The sequence below is a fragment of the Myotis davidii genome, unplaced genomic scaffold, assembly GCF_000327345.1.
Source record: "Myotis davidii unplaced genomic scaffold, ASM32734v1 scaffold325, whole genome shotgun sequence".
Classification (NCBI taxonomy): Eukaryota; Metazoa; Chordata; class Mammalia; order Chiroptera; family Vespertilionidae; genus Myotis; species Myotis davidii.
In genome coordinates, this window is record NW_006296057.1 from 169342 (window position 1) to 187315 (window position 17974).

The 17974-nt window shown below is 39.3% G+C and overlaps 1 protein-coding gene across 6 annotated transcripts in view; it reads right to left on the minus strand.

Annotated features, from left to right (window-relative positions):
* The window catches only part of IFT74 (intraflagellar transport 74), an 84191-nt gene that overhangs the window by 8115 nt on the left and 58102 nt on the right, over nt 1–17974 (minus strand). For all 6 annotated transcript variants that reach the window (XM_015568659.1, XM_015568660.1, XM_006770992.2 and 3 more), the window contains 3 exons: nt 17115–17241; nt 2079–2242; nt 1218–1343 (listed from right to left, as the gene is read on the minus strand). In XM_015568659.1, the coding sequence (XP_015424145.1) occupies nt 1218–1343; nt 2079–2242; nt 17115–17241 (417 nt within the window). The remainder of the gene's footprint in view (nt 1–1217; nt 1344–2078; nt 2243–17114; nt 17242–17974) is intronic.

A 17974-nucleotide genomic window follows, 5' to 3' on the forward strand; every position in this document is an offset into this window, starting at 1 on the left:
TACTTATTCCTTATTTAAAAAAAACAGTGGGAAGAGGGGTAGAGGGCAATAAAGGGTAAAGGGGGTCAAATATATGGTGACAGAAGATTTAACTTTGGGTGGTGGGCACACAATACAGATGATATATCATAAAATTATATATTTGAAACCTATGTAATTTTATTAACCAATGTCACCCCGATAAATTTAATTTAAAAAATAAAAATAAATTTCTAAATAACATGTACAAAATGATAGCATTTCTATAGGTATCTATATATATAAAAGCCTAAGTGACCATTCTACCATTCGACCAGTAGCTATGATGTGCAATGACCACCAGGGGGCAGAGCTCCAACTGTTAGGTTAGGTTGCTGCTGGGGCCCTGTCAACCCTGAATCTGGTTCACCCATACCCCAGGCCCAGAGAGGAGGGAGGAGGGAGGAGGGAGCCTAATTCCTCACGAAATCTGCCGTGGGTTACCTTGCTGCTGTGGCCCTTTCGGCCCCGAATCTGGTTCACCTGTGCCAAATTCCCTTTCAATGTGCACAAATGTGTGCACTGGGCCACTAGTATAGAAATAAATGTGTACATATATACATATAGACTAGAAGGACCCACACAAAAATGACAAAAAATTACCTCTTCTGGATGGTGGAATATTAGTAATCAGGTTTTATTTTCTTTATTTATAGATTTTATGAGTTAGCAAAGTTTCTGCATTAAAAATGCTTTACTTTCAAAAAAATTTTAAACTATTATCCTGACTGGCTGGTGAGGCTCAGTGGTTGAGCGTTGTCCTACGAACCAGGAGGTCAAAGTTTGATTCCCGGTCAGAGCACGACTGGGTTGTGGGCTTGATCCCCAGTACGGGATGTGCAGGAGGCAGCTGACCAATGATTCTCTCTCATCATTGATGTTTCTATCTCTCTCTCCCTTTCCCTTCCTCTCTGAAATCAATAGAAAAAAATAAAAATAAAACTATTATCCTAATGGCTGTGCCCCAAACAGCACCTAGCATAAAGAAGGCCTTCAATATAGGTTTATAGAAGACAGAAAAGCAGGAGTAAATTCATTCTGAGTGGAGATTATCTGGCTATCTACAAAGCCAGAAAATTTGGAAGGTAAATAAAACAGATGGAGAAAAAAGGAAAGGATCATTTTGAGGTGAGAATATTAAGAGAAGAGGACAGATAGTACACAATCAAAATTAATTGCAAAGTTTGTTGTTTTTTTACCTGAGAATGTGTCTCATTTTCTTGCAAGTGTGCTTTTAGTGTCTCATATTCTGTGGTTAGCTTCTCTGTTATTTTCTTAAAGGTATTTCTGCGGGTTGATAACACTGTTCTCTCCTGATGTAATTTCTAGGTGGATCCAAATAGAAGTAAATAACAGGCTTTAGCAATATCTAGGAAGCCAATATAAATTGAATTTGACAAATACTTTCAATGATATTCTAACAAAATTCTACCAAGGCTATAATTACTTTAAAACTGTTTGTAAAAACATCCTTTGAACTATAACAAGCTAATTAATATTAACTATTTTAATAGCTGTCTTAAAGCTTCCATATCTATTCCTGCCCCACCAAATTTACATTAATGCAAATGCAATAAAAAACCACTGACAAGTCTTAAACAGGGAAATACCATAATCAAATCTGCATTTAATAAAATTCATATTTGTTGAAATGCTCTATCCCTTGCTTTTCAATTTGTGCCTTTGGTTTGAAAGTTTAATCACACCAGCCAGGCTGGTGTGGCTCAGTGACTGAATGTTGACCTATGAACCAGTAGGTCATGATTCAATTCCCAGTCAGAGCACATGCTCGGGTTGCGGGCTTGATCCCCAGCAGGGGGAGTGCAGAAGGCAGCTGACCAATGATTCTCTCTCATTATTGATGTTTCTGTCTCTCCCTCTCCTTTCCTCTCTGAAATTAATAAGTATATTTAAAAATAAAAAACTTAAATCACTCTAATCTACTGTATGTGTAAACATCTTTATTTTTTCTTAATACACATCAAATAATCAACTGAAAATAATATATATTAGGTTTGATAAAGAAAAAACAACTTGAATAACTTTGTAATACTATTTACCTTTTTCTTTTCTTCACCTGATGCTTTTAAAGCTGGCAAATCATTAAATGTCTCCAGATCAATCATCATTTGCTTAATTTTGCTTTTTAGAGAATGTTGCTCCTCGGTCATCTTACTTTCCAGAAGCTCCATTTTCTGTAGATCCAACTGTAGACGTTGACTGTCTGAAACATGGGAAAATTCAAGTTCATAATTATTCAAAACGTTGTTTCAAAAGTATTGAGCATCTACCATGTGCCCGCTGCTGAGGATATAGAGGAAATCAAATAGAGACATTACTTGTGCTCAAGGAGATATATTCTAGAAGTAGAACTAGGCAATAAAATAAGCATGGACATTAAACTGGATAGCTATAGGAATCCTTCTTTATCCGTGGGGAATATCTTCCAAGACTCCCTGTGGGTATATACTGAAACCTCAGATCATACAGAAACGTATATATACTATGTTTTTTTTTCTCACACATACATACATACCTATGATAAAGTTTAATTTATAAATTAATTTAGGATTTAAGTTATAAACAAAAACTAATAATAAAATAGAATGTTTGTAACAATAAAATAAGTTTATTTGAACAGGAGCATTGCCATACCAAGGCAGCTGATCTGATAATAAAATGGCTAATGACCAATGAGCAGGCAGCATAATACAGGGTGGATACGCTGGACAAAGGGATGACTCATGTCCCAGGCAGGATGAAAGATAGTGCAAGATTTCATCACACTACTTAGAAGGGAGTGAAATTTAAAACATAAGAATTGTTTATTTCTGGAATTTTGCATTTAATATTTTGGACCACAGTTTACCCCAGGTAACCAGAACCATGGAAAGCAAAATTACAGATAAAGGGAGACTTCTGTAGAGAGTAATACAGGGTACCATAAGAGTATAGGCAAAAGAGCTCTCCAAGCCCTGGCCGGTGCTCAGTGGTTAGAGCACTAGCCCACAATCAAAGGGTCATGGGTTTGATTCCTGGTCAAGGGATGTACCTGGGTTGCAGGTTCAACCCCGGCCTCATCAGGGGCACATGTGGGAATCAACCAATCAATGTGTCTCTCTCACATAGATGTTTCTCTCTCTCTCTTTCTCTACCGCCCCCCCTCCCCCAACTCCCACTCTCCCTTTCACTCTTTCTAAAAAAATAAAAAATAAAAAAAAGGAAAAAATATCTTTGGGTGAGGATTGACAAAAAAAAGTAATAATAAAGAGTTCTCAAAAACCATCCTTTTTAACTGAGGCCTTACGGATTGGGAATCAATCAAACAAAAGAGAATGTGAAAGTGTCCCAGAGAAAACATTCAACACATGCAATGTCCAGCGGTAAGAAAGCATGGTATCTCTGAGTAAATAATAAAGTTCCATGTGACTAGAACTCAGAGTTTGAAGTGGGTGGTGGTAGGAGATGAAACTGAAAAATTAGATGGATTTCAGTTCCAGAAGGAGTTTTTAAGTCAAGATAGGGCACTAGTACTTTATGCTAAGGGCTAGGGAGGCAAATCCTCAATGAGTTTTAAATCAGAGTGTGGCATAATTAAATTTTAGAAAGTTAACTCTGCTTGCAATGTGGACAATTAATTAGAATAACATAACTATGTGCAGAACAACTGGTTGTTAATCCAGCAATCTAGACAAGAAATCTTAGACTGGTGTAAGATTAGGAATTTTTTATTAAACAATATTTATTAAATGCTTTCTATGTGCCAGGCAAACTTCTAGGCCTGGAGGATATAGCAATAAACAAAGAATAGAACTACATATCTGAAATATACAGTTATAGCAGATGGAAATAAATGAGAAAATAATGCAGGAGAGATCTCAAGGGACTCAAAACATACTAGGTACCAGTATTTGGGATTAATGAAATAATTGGACACAGTGGTTGAGCAAGGAATCAATGCAGAATTCAATTCAACTTGAGTAAATGAGTAGATGGTGGGGTAGGCAGAGAGAGACACAAACTTTTGTTTGGGGAATGGAGTGAAATGATGGGTTGAAGTCAATTTAAAATATATTGCATTTGGGATACCTCAGAAACATCCCAAAAGTAACATGTCCATGTATAGGTCTGTTGAAGTTTGAAGACACCGATTTTGAAATCACCAACATAGAGATAACTGAAGCTATGGAAATGGTTGAAATCATTAAGAGAAAAGGATTCATGACAGAACTTATACAAATAAATTGACATGAAGAATCCTATAAAAAAGAATAAGAAATGACCAAAGAGGAGAATCAGAAGCTTTAGGAGAAAGAGATTTCATGAAGAAGTAGTTTGTAGTACATAATACTACTTAGAGATTTAAAAAAGAAAAGGCTGCAAAATATGTGTTGGACTTACTGACTGGGAAGACTTTGATGTACCTGTTGAGAATAAATTTCTTAGAAAGAAACAGGTCCAAGAGTGAGAGCAAGGCTTTACGAAATCTGGCTGTGAAGCCTGTGAAAGGGAGTGATGGTAGTTGGGCAGAGAACACTTGGGAAGGCTTTTTCTTTTTTTAAAGAGGGGATAAAATATAGAAAAAAGACTGGAGATAAATACCAAATTTCTAATAGTAATAAACTCTTGACAATGGGAGTAGAAATATTTTTTAAAATATATATTTTATTGATTTTTTACAGAGAGGAAGAGAGAGAGATAGAGAGTTAGAAACATCGATGAGAGAGAAACATTGATCAGCTGCCTCCTGCACACCTCCTACTGGGGATGTGCCCTCAACCAAGGTACATGCCCTTGACCGGAATCGAACCTGGGACCTTTCAGTCCACAGGCCGATGCTCTATCCATTGAGCCAAACCGGTTACGGCTAGAAATATTATTTTATTTATGCTTTTCTATATCTCCTAAATCCTCTATAATAAATATGAACTATATTTATAATCAGAAAATATTTTTTTAAATATTCAATTCTAATAAAATTATATATCTACCTTCTATGTCAAAAACTTAACTTTTTGATTCTGATTTTAAAAGTCCCCTTTTAAAGGGAGAGAAAAGTATAAGAGAGAACCAGTATTATGGAGTCCCTAAAATGTGCCTGGCTTTACCTGCTATCTGACTTTTCATAATAGACCTAGGGGGTAAACGTTATATGAGGAAACTGAAGCTTAGAAAGGTAGTTTACGTAAGGTCACACAACCAGTCAAGGCTTTGGTGCTCAATGATGTTATCATCTTTATCAAAGGTTCATTTTTTTGTTTGTTTTGTTAATCTTCACCTGAGGATATTTTATGCCATTGGTTTCTAGAGAGAGTGGAAGTGGGCAGGGGGGAGGAGAGAAAGAAATACAGATGTGAGAGAGACACATCAACTGATTGCCTCCGACATGCACCCTGACCGGGGCTGGGGATCGAACCTGCAACCTAGGTACATGCCCTTGAGTGTGGGCCGACACTCTAATCACTGAGCCATACCAGCCAGGGTGAAATACTACTTTATGATTAAAAAAAAAAAGATGCTTCTACGAGCAACACTGAGGTATGGGAAGAGAAAAACAAACACAAGGTCTTCTTGCTACTTCATGCTTCTTTCCTCAAGGCATCATTCTTTGTTTGGCTTTCCTTATATCAAAGTAAAATCTGATTAGAGCTAACTCAAAAATGGATACTAATATGGAAATGAAATACCTGTCCTGCATATTCAGATACAGAAATCTGAATTCAAACATGCCTTGCCAATTTCCTTTCTCTTGTGTGCTCAGTTACACATGTTAATAATCCTATACATCCAATAGCTACTTATTGTACAGAGGTATACAGTAGTAATACATTTTCATCTTAGAACATTTTGCCTTCACTTTTCCTCTATTTTAAAGTAGGAATACAAGTGCCCTCAGAAAAATAATGATGATATTTTTACAGTGTCAAAGTCAAATGTAAACATCTTTTTATTATGTATAGATTTCAGGATAAAAGATTTTTATATTAAAGCTAGAGGCCTGGTGCACAAAATTCGTGCACGGGTGGGGTGGGGTCCCCTGAACCCAGCTTGCACCCTCTCCAATCTGGGACCCGTCAGGGGATGTCCGAATGCCGGATTAGGCCAGGATCGGGCCTAAACCGGCAGTTGGACATCCCTTTCAATACGGGACTGCTAGCTCCTAACTGCTCACCTGCCTGCCTGCCTGATCACCCCTAATGGCCTCTGCCTGCCTGCTTGATTGCCTCTAACCGCCTCTGACTGCCAGCCTGATTGGCCCTAAATGCCCCCCTGCTGGCCTGGTCATCCCCAACTGCTCCCCGCTGGCCAGCCTGGACACCCCCAAGTGCGCCCCCCATGCCAGCCTGGTCACCCCTCACTGCCTCTCCACCCCCGCCAGCCTGGTTGCCCCACGCAGCCTGCTGTTTAGTTGTTGCATGACAGTATCCCAGACAATTTGCATATTCCTCTATTATTAGTATAGAGATAACTTTATTTTTTTTTACTTTTTAGAGATAACTTTTTTAGAGTAAAATACAAAATTAAAATTAATGTTTAATGAAAAGTTTAACCTTGTAGTGAAACATATTGTTTCCGTATATATTTCTCTAGCTCCTTTCATTGGTTTTTTTATTTGTTTGGTTTTGTATTTCAGCAGTTTGACTATGATGTGCTTAGGTGAAGGATTTTTATATTTATCCTGTTTGAGATTCAATAAGCTTCTTAGATCAATAAAATTAACTTTTTCATAAAATTTGGGAAATTTTTAGACAATATTTCTTCTACTATCTTTTCTCTCCCATTCTCTGTCTTTCCTCTCTTTCTCTTTGGGACACCAATTACATTTATGTTAGATTGTTTGAAATTGTGCCACAGATCATTTAGGCTCTATTCATTTTTATTTCTTCTTTAGACTGGATAATTTCTATTGACTTATCTGCAAGTTCACCAACTTTTTTTCCTGCCTGCTGTCTTCAATCTTCAATGACCTTAATTGATTTTTATTCACTTACTTAAATTTTCAATTCTAGAATTTTCACTTGGTTCTTTTTTGCTAATTTCATTTCTCTGTGGGATGCTCTATCTGTTCACTTATTATTATTTTATTTTCCTTTAAGTATTTAAATATATTTATAAAAAGTCCTTTTCATTTCAACTTTTGGATTATCTCATGTTCAATGTATAGTGACTGCTTTTCCCTTGACTCACATTTTCCTATTTCTTCAAATGTTCAGTAGCTTTTTATGATATAATGGACATTTTAAATGATATGTTGTAGAAACTCTACTGCTCCTTTCAAGAATGACTTGTATCATAAATGAGCAATGAACTTCACTGAACCAAAACTCTAAACTTTTCTCCTTTGGAATGGGCAGCATCTGAAATCTCCATATCAGGCATTTCAACTTTTAGCTGCTGCTTTTCCTAGGTCTCCTAAAGTCTACCCAATGCATACATAGCTCAGCAGTCAGATGAGAATTTGGGTAGAGTTTATACAGGCATACCTTGTAGATATTACATGTTTGGTCCCAGACCATGGCAATAAAGCAAATATCACAATGAGTTACACAATTATTTTGGTTTCCCAGGACATATAAAAGTTATGTTTATACTATACTTTAGTCTATTAAGTGTGCAGTAGCATTATATCTAAAAAAAAAACCAATGTTCATACCTTAACTAAAAATATTTTATTACTTAAAAACCTAACCATCATCTGTGTCTTCAGTGAGTCGTAATCATTATGTTGGTCGAGGATCTTGCCTAGATGCTGATAAAAACACAGTATCTATAAAGTGCAATAAAACAAAGCACAATAAAGCAAGGTATGCCTGGCGCTCAGTCTCCTTCTATGTCTCCCTAATATGTAGGCACGCAAAGATTAAGTTAGTTGGTTTCTTCATATAAGATTTACCAAAATTTACTTGCAATTAAGTGTTATTATCTTTACAGATTCTCTAATAAAAAGAAATCAAATGCAAACCTTTTCCTTATATCTAATAAACCAAAGAGATTATTTGATTAAAAATATACCAGAAAGGTGACATTATAATAAAAATCTCAGGTTCAAAAATTGGGTGACTCTAATCACAAGTGTAACAATTATCACAGAGAGTTTAAAATATCAAATAGTAAAAAAAAAAAATGCTTCAGAAGACATTGATTTAAGAAAGAAGGCTCTTAGCAACCGAATTTATTTTAAGTTGGTATAACTAAGCTTAAACATTTTTTGTTGCTTTAAGAGTCTATGACTCAACCATATTGGCACATGTTACTAAAAAACATATATATGTATGTGGACTTAAATGTTGTTGACAGGGTTTTGTTTAGGTGGTTTCTTATCTCTAAGGTCAAAAAGAGTTCAGATGAGAATTAAAGTGCTAAAAAAGTCACTTAGGCTTATGGTTTCAATGCTCTGAATAGGAAATGTACTTAGCTTGTATATTTTGACTGTTGGGTGAAAACAGTTATGTAAATCTAACTATAAGTTTAATTTGAAGATACATTAGGAAATATTTTGGAGCTACACAAACTGCTTTTACTAGCAAAAGGGAGAAAATGGTGGTTGGTATAGGGTAAAGTTTATCTTCCTGTAACAGCAAGTCCCCATGAAAAGCTAAAGGCTTCTCCAAGGGAAGAGACAGGAAGAGGATGCAGACTAGTTCCTTCTGATATGCTATGAAGTTGCAAAGTTTACCAAGCAGTTGTGTACACAGTGGCAAAATCTCAGAAGGAACCGCTTTGACCTGGGGAAATGTTTCTCAAATATTCTGCCATCAGTGCATTTGTTTATTCCCTGGAGTTTCCTTTCCAAAAATATAAATAAAAATGATTGCTGACAGATACCTTGCCTCTTTACTCATGCAATACACCAGTGTTTCTCAAACTTTAAAAAAGAATTTATTGAATTTATTACGGTGACATTGGTTAATAATATGTCTCAAATGTAGAATTCTATGACACATCATCTGTATATTGTATTGTGTGTTCACCATCCAAAGTCAAGTCTCCTTCCATCACCATTTATCCCCCTTTAGTCTCTTCTTATCCCCTCAACCCCTTTCCGGCTGGTACTCTGTAATCACCATACTGTCCTGTTTATGAGGTGGGTGTGTTATTTTATGTAATACTTTCACATTTTACACCCTGTACCCAAACACCCTCCCCTTTGACAGCTGTCTGTTCTCTGTATCTATCAGTATGGTTTCTATTTTATTTATTTTGTTCATTAGATTCCACATATGGATGAAACCATATTGTATTTGTCTTTTTCTGACTGGCTTATTTCAAGTAGCATAATATTCTCCAGGTCTATCACACTGTTACAAAAGATAAGATTTTCTTCTTTTGTAAAGCCCAGTAGTATTCCATTGTGTAAATGTACCACAGCTTTTTTTATCTACTCATCTACTGATATGCATTTGGGCTGCATCCAAATCTTGGCCACTGTAAGTAACACTGCAATGAACATAGGGGTGCATATATTCTTTCAATTTAATATTTCAGGTTTCTTTGGATATATTCCTAGAAGTGGACTCGCTAGGTCATGAGGCAGTTTCATTTTTAATTTTTTGAGGAAATTACATACTGTTTTCTATAGTGGCTGCACCAGTCTGTATCCCACCAACAATGTACAAGGGCTCCCTCATGGGTCCTCTTACATGAGACACATAGACCAACTGTCCAGGATCTGAGCTGTTAGACCACATAAACGTGATTTCAGTAGGCAGGCATACACATGTGAGATTGAGTCTGTGTGTGACAGAGAGAGACAAACTTAGAGAGGCAGAGCCTGAGAGATAGCCACTAAGCTACTCATGATAGGCACCTGTGCAGTGAGTCTTACAAATATCTTATCTTCTTGAGGTGATATCTAAAAAAAAATTAAATAGAGTGGGGCTCGCTCTGTGGGGAGGAGAGAGTTGTCATCTCATTCAAAGTCAGGTCAGGTGGAGTCCACTTGGTCTGAGGCTGCCATGTGGGGCCACAGTCAGCAACATACTGCTTGTCTGTCTAGAAATGGGAACCCCTGAGCAGAGAATATAGGTCCTCTACTGGTATCCAAACATATATATATATATATATATACTCTCAATCCTTAACAATGAGAAAACAAACACCACAACATGAAATAAGCATAAGGTCTGGATAGCCACCTCCCCACAGAATATACAGAGGTGATAGGGATACAAGATAGAGGTGGAGTAGGGAAAAGGTATACTCACCTCCTCCCAGGACCAAATGCAAATAACAACTAAATTACAGAAAAAATCAACCTGAATAACCAAATGAAGACTAGCTGAACAAAAGACTTATAACCAAGGATTACAGAAGAAGCCACATCCAGAGTAAAAGGAAGGGTGGAGACACAAAATGGTGCTAGCCCTGCACCCACATGTGGCAGTAGAGAATCCACAGGGATTTCTCAACTGCAAAAGTACTTTTTGAGAAGTGAGGGGTCTCAAGCCGAGAACAGGTGCCCACATAACATCTGGATGTGAAAATCAGTGGGGAGTCTGTCCACCAGGAAGACACAGGGATCTGGTAGAAAACAAGTGCCCTCTCAAAGCGTGAGCACACAAAATCTCAGTTGTGGGCACTCATCCCGAGTTTTGGCAGAGAGACGGTGGCTCAGAGCAGAATAGAGGCATACAGGGAGAGGGCTGGATAACAGCTGCCAAGGTCCCTGTACTAAGTTCAGGGAATGTCCCACAATTCCCTCAGATGACATCTTTCCAAGTCGAGCACTGCCCCCCATTCGGCATCACCCTGAGGGAACACATTAGGCCCACCTTCCCAGCTCCCTGTGGCCCTGCCCTGCCAAACTAGTGCCCTGTGGAGGAGTCAGCTGGCTGAGGCCAGCTTGGGCCCACAGTGCAGCCTTTCTTGGAAGGCTCTGAAGGAGATTCGGGCAGACTTAGGGATTGGTAGAGGTAAACAGTAGGTTAGATGAAGCAGAGGATCAATTCAATGATTTAGAAGACAATGTAGCAAAAAACATCCAATCAGAGCAGCAAAAAAACCCACACACACATCTTCTTTAAATGAGGGAAGCCCTGGCTGGTTTTTCTTAGTGCTTAGAGTGTTGGACTGGGGACAGAGGGTCTCAGGTTTGATTCCTGTCAAAGGCACTACCTCAATTATAGGCTCAATCCCTAGCCCCGGTGAGAGCACATGCGAGTGGTAATCACTGTTCTCTTCTCACATCAATATTTCTCTCCCTCTTTGTCTCTCCCCGCTCCCTTCCACTAACTAAAAATCAATAGAGAAAATATCCTCGGGTGAGGATTATCAACCACAAAAAAATAAAATAAAAATGAGTGTAGTTTAAGGGACCTTTGGAAAAACATGAAGTATAACAACATCCACATCATAGGGGTACCAGAAGGAGAAGAGAGAGAGCAAGAGACAGGGAACTTATTTGAAGAGATTATGACTGAAAACTTCCCTAACTGGGTGAAAGAAAAAGACATGCAAGTCCAGGAAGTACAGGGAATCCCAAAGAATGCAAAGAGGCACAAACCAAAACCCATCATAATTAAAATGGAAAGTTTAAAGGCAGAGAAAGAACCTTAAAAACTACAAGAGAAAGAAAGTTAGTTACCTACTAGGGGCCTGGTGCACCAAGATTTATGCACTGGGGGGTGGGGAGGTTGGAGGGGTGGAAGGGGCGTCTCTCAGCCCGACCTGCACCCTCTCCAATCTGGGAGTTTCTGTCTGACTTTGCAATCATATGAGCGAATTGTCTGAGACCCCCAACCCAGTTTGGTTTGTTGCTCACAGAATAACAGAGGCCGTTTTTTTTCTTTGCTCAATTGGTGGTGATTTCCTGGAAGTTTTAGGATATCTGATTAATCACTATGCTTTAATTATGTTCAATTTGTAACAATGAAAATACATCCTGCATATCAGATATTTACATTACGACTCATAACAATAGCAACATTACAGTTATGAAGTAGCAACGAAAATAATTTTATGGTTGGGTTACAACATGAGGAACTGTATTTAAAGGGGCAGAAGGTTGAGAACCACTGTCCTAGACACTAAAGCAGTGGTTCTCAACCTTCCTACTGCTACAACCCTTTAATACAGTTCCTCATGTTGTGGTGATCCCCAACCATAAAATTATTTTTGTTGCTACTTCATAACTGTAATGTTGCTACTGTTATGAATCCTAATGTAACTATCTGATATGCAGGATGGTCTTAGGCGACCCCTATGAAAGGGTCGTTCGACCGCCAAAGGGATCGCGACACACAGGTTGAGAACCGCTGGTCTAGGAGATCTGTCTGCCACCAGAACTATGATTCCCAGCATTCCTGGTGCTCCCTGCACTCTGGGCTTCCGCTTCTGGTCCTGGAGCTGCCACCAAAACTACTATTCCCAGAATTCCTGGTGCTCCCCATACTCTGGGTTTGCCCTAACTTAGGGAGCCACATCCCCCCAAGTTGCCAGCTCTCCCACTCTGCTCTGTGTATGCAAATTTCCCGCCATATTTGTTGGTTTAATTTGCATACTCACTCCTCATTGGCTGGTGGGCATGGCTTGGGCGTGGAGGGATAGCTAACTTATTTCTCTTTTATTATCCTACTAGAGGCTCGGTACACAAAAATTTGTGCACTCGGGGGTGGGGGGGAGGTCCCTCAGCCCGGCCTGTGCCCTCTCATAGTCTGGGACGCCTCGGGGGATGACCACCTGCTGGCTTAGGCCCGCTCCCAGGGGGAATTGGGCCTAAGATGGCAACCAATCATTCCTCTGGCAGCCCGGCAGCCCTCGGCAGATGTCCACTTGCCAGCGGGGAGCAGACCTAAGCTGCAGTCAGAAATCCTTAGCGCTGCTGAGGAGGCAGGAGAGGCTCCCACCACCACTGCTGTACTGGCATCCATCAGCCTGGCTTGTGGCTGAGCAGAGCTCCCTTCGGTGAGAGCACACTGACCACCAGAGGGCAGCTCCTACATTGAGCGTCTGCCCCCTGGGGGTCAGTGTGTGTCATAGTGACCAGTCATTCTCAGTCTTTCTCCTTTAGGGTCAGTTTGCATATTATCCTTTTACTATATAGGATAGAGGCCTGGTGCATGGGTTGGGGCCAGCTGGTTTGCCCTGAATGGTGTCCCAGATCAGGTGGGGGTCCCGCTTGGGTGCCTGGCCAGCCTGGGTGAGGGGCTGATGGCTGTTTTCAGGCTGCCCCCTTCAGGGTGGGGGTCCCCACTGGGGTGCCTGGCCAGCCTAGATGAGGGGCTGATGGCTGTTTTCAGGCTGCCTGCACCCCCTTCAGGGTAGGGGTCCCCATGGGGGTGCCTGGCCAGCCTGGATGAGGGGCTGAGAGCTGTTTCAGGCAGGCCAAGCCTGCAACTGAAGCTCCCAGTCTCTCCTTTTTTTCTTTCTTTTTTTTTATTCTGGGATTTATTTACCTCTGTAATTGAAACTTTGTTGCGACTCCAGCTACAAGACCGGCTGGCTGAAAGCAGTTATCTGGGGTTGGTTTAGCTTCTATAATTGCAACATTGTTGCTTAGAGTGCAGCTCAGAGTTGGGCCGCAGCAGGCGGGGAACCTTGGCTTCCTCCATCACTGGAGCAACCAAGCCTCATGTTCGCTTTAGCTGCCTGGCTGCCAGCCGCCATCTTGGTTGGCAGTTAATTTGCATATCGCCCTGATCAGCCAATGGAAAGCGTAGCAGAGGTACGGTTAATTACCATGTTTGTGTATTATTAGATCCTATCTAATAAACTTTAGAAGAAAATGATTATTGGGAAAACCAAGATGGCGGCATAGGTTAACGCCAGAGATTCCTGCCTTGAACAACGAATTCAAATTACACCTAAAAGACGGAACGGACACCATCCAGAACCACAGGGACGCTGGCTGAGTGGAAATTCTACAACTAGGAGGAAAGAGAATATCATACCCAGACTCAGAGGAGGTGCAGTGCTGACGTGAAATACTCAGGTGCGCAGTGCGCACGGAGCGGGCTGGTGGCGGCGGAGGGCGCGGTTGTTGTTTACAATTGGGAGGGAGCTTCAGACTCTGAGCTCCAGATCCGGGTGAGTCTCTAGGGGCCCAGACTCAAACAGGAGAAGCGGGACTGTCTGGCTTCGGTCGGAACCCGAAGGCAGCTTTCTCTCCAAGGTTTGCAGCGGTTGCTGAGACTCTGTGAGGCAGAGCCCCTAGGGACGGAACTGAGAGCAGCCATAACTGCTCGCTCCGCCCGCCCTGTAGTTCCCCGGGGACCCGCCCCACCCAAGCCCTGCACAGAGCCATTTGCCGATAGCCTCAGGCAAATGCTAGATTAGCACCGCCCTAGAGATCCAGCACAGAAACTCTCCCACTGCAGACACAGCGGACTCTCATAGCCAGTTAGCCTGGAGGTCAAATCACCCCAGGTATTCCCGACATCAATCAAGGCTTAACTACAACAAGACTTCGAACAAATACCACTAGGGGGTGCACCAAGAAAAGATAAAAAAAATGCAGAGACAAAGAAACAGGACGGAAATGTCAGAAATGGAAGATATAGAGCTCAAAACCACACTTTTAAGGTCTCTCAAGAACTCTCTAGAAGCTGCCGATAAACTTAGTAAGGCCTTCGAAAAGACTGGTGAGACCGCCAATAAATGTAGTGAGATCCTCAAGAAATCTAATGAGACACTCGACGTTGTGATCAGGAACCAACTAGAAATTAAGCATACACTGACTGAAATAAAGAATATTATACAGACACCCAACAGCAGACCAGAGGAGCATAAGAATCAAGTCAAAGATTCGAGATGCGAAGAAGCAAAAAACACCCAACTGGAAAAACAATATGAAAAAAGAATCCGAAAATACGAAGATAGTGTAAGGAGCCTCTGGGACAGCTTCAAGCATACCAACATCAGAATTATAGGGGTGCCAGAAGAGGACAGAGAGCAAGATATTGAAAACATATTTGAAGAAATAATGACAGAAAACTTCCCTCACCTGGTGAAAGAAATAGACTTACAGGTCCAGGAAGTGCAGAGAACCCCAAACAAAAGGAATCCAAAGAGGACCACACCAAGACACATCATAATTAAAATGCCAAGAGCAAAAGACAAAGAGAGAATCTTAAAAGCAGCAAGAGAAAGAAACTCAGTTACCTACAAGGGAATACCCATATGACTGTCAGCTGATTTCTCAACAGAAACTTTACAGGCCAGAAGGGAGTGGCAAGAAATATTCAAAGTGATGAATACCAAGAACCTACAACCAAGATTACTTTATCCAGCAAAGCTATCATTCAGAACTGAAGGTCAGATAAAGAGCTTCACAGATAAGGAAAAGCTAAAAGAGTTCATCACCACCAAACCAGTACTATATGAAATGCTGAAAGGGATCCTTTAAGAAGAGGAAGAAGAAGAAAAAGGTAAAGATACAATTATGAACAACAAACATGCATCTATCAACAAGTGAATCTAAGAATCAAGTGAATAAATAATCTGTGATCATAATAGAATCAGGGACATAGAAAGGGAATGGACTGACTATTCTTGGGGGGGAAAGGGATGTGGGAGATGTGGAAAGAGACTGGGCAAAAATCGTGCACCTATGGATGAGGACAGTGGGTGGGGAGTGTGGGCGGAGGGTGGGGCGGGAACTGGGAGGAGGGGAGTTATGCGGGGGGGAAAAAGAAGAACAAATGTAATAATCTGAACAATAAAGAATTTAAAAAAAATAAACTTTAAAACAAAGGCTATAGTAAGAGACAAAGAAGCACACTAAAAAAACAACAAAGGGAACAACCCAACAAAAGGATATAACCCATGTAAATATTTAGGTACCCAGCATAGGACCACCTAAATATGTAAGGAAAATCCTGATGGTCATAAAGGTTGAGACTGACAGTAATACAGTCATAGTAGGGAATTTTAACACCTCACTGACATCAATGGATAGATGCTCCGGACAGAAAATCAATAAGGAAACAATGGCATTAAATGATGCACTAGATGAGATAGTTTAATCAGAGCATTTAAAAGCAGCAGAGCATTTCAAAGCAGAATATACATTTTTTCAAATACATATGGAACATTTTGTAAGAGAGACCACATGTTAGAACACAAAACAAATCTCAATAAATTTAAGAAGATTGAAATTATATCAAGCATCCTCGCTGATCACAATGGTATGAAACTAGAAATCAATCACAAGAAACAACAACAGAAAAACACACAAAGACATGGAGGCTAAATACCATAGTACCAAACAGTGACTGGGTTAACAATGTGATCAAGGACGAAATCAAAAGATACCTTGAAACAAATGAAAATGAGAACATAACAACCCAAAACCTATGGGACATAGCAAAAGGAATCCTAAGATGGAAATCCATTGCATTACAGGCCTACCTCAAGAAACATGAAAAAATCTCAAAAAAAAAAAATCTAACTCTACACTTAGAGAAACAGGAAAAAGACAAACAAAACCCAAAGTGAATAGGAGGAAGGAAATAATAAAGATCACAGCAGAAATAAATGAAATAGATTCTTTAAAAAAACAACCCAAAGATCAATGATACCAAAAGCTGGTTCCCTGAAAAGATAAATTAGATTGACAAACCTCTAATCAGACTCATCAAGGAAAAAAGAGAGAAGACCTGAATAAATAAAATCAGAGATGAAAGAGGAGAACTAACACCAAAAAATACAAAGGACTGTAAGAAAATCTTATGAACAACTATATGCCAACAAATTGGGTAATATGGAAGAAATGGGTAAATTTCTAGAAACATACTATCTTCCAAAACTGAATCAAGAAGGATCACAGAATATGAATAGACATATTACTACTACTGAAATTGAAGCAGTAATAAAAAAAAACCTCCCAATAAACAGAAGTCCTGAACCACGATTTCACAGGTGAATTTTACTGAACATTCAAAGAAGCACTAACACCTATGCTTCTCAAACTATTCCAAAAAAAATTTAAGAAGAGGTAAGATTCCTAAGCTCATTTTAAGAAGCCAGAATTATCCTAATTCCAAAACTACATAAATTATGTCCTCAGTCTTTAAAAAAAAATCAAAGAGAATAACATTAGCAGATTTTTGTAATTTATTAAAAAACAGAGATTTTTAAAATCTAGGTTGTTTTCTCACCTGAAGTCAAATTCCTAGCTGTACTTTGTGATTTCTGCATTTCAGTAGATTTAAAATTGAGATCATCCTGCATTATCTTTAGCTCTTGATTCGTGATAGAGGATATCTGTTTCATACGACTTATATTCTGTGTTTGAAGAGAAATAAAATTATTAAAAAGTCTACAGATTTAACTCTTCAATAAAACCCATAGAAAATACTGCTAAAGGATTGGATGTTTTGAATGGGTGTTCTTTTTTGAAATACATCATTTATTACATATATTTCATAGAAGAACAGAGTGAGATGCAAATCAGGTTTTCTCTATAAGGACAGGCTAAATTAAAATTCAGAATTTTAAAAAAGATTTGCTTTGTTTAACTTCACACACAAAAATTCAACAACACTATTTTAGGAACTGATTTGAGTCTTAAAACACTAAGAATATTGAAAAGAAACATGTATTTCTCCTCTCTTGGTACCAAACACCAGTGGCTGCTCAATAAACATGTTTTAGTGAATCAAGATACTCATTAGATATCTCATACCTTTCTATTTATAATGTATATTACAGGGTAAAAATATATTTAAAAAACATATATTAACATTTTCCAATATTATATATCTGGTTTTGAAATTTATCTGTACAAATACTACTTCTAAAAGTTCAGATAAATTAACAATGGAAGAAATTCTTTTTTTAAAAAAATATATTTTATTGATTTTTTACAGAGAGGAAGGGAGAGAGATAGAGAGTTAGAAACATTGGTGAAAGAGAAACATCGATCAGCTGCCTCCTGCACATTCCCTACTGGGGATGTGCCCGCAACCAAGGTACATGCCCTTGACCGGAATCGAACCTGGGACCTTTCAGTCCGCAG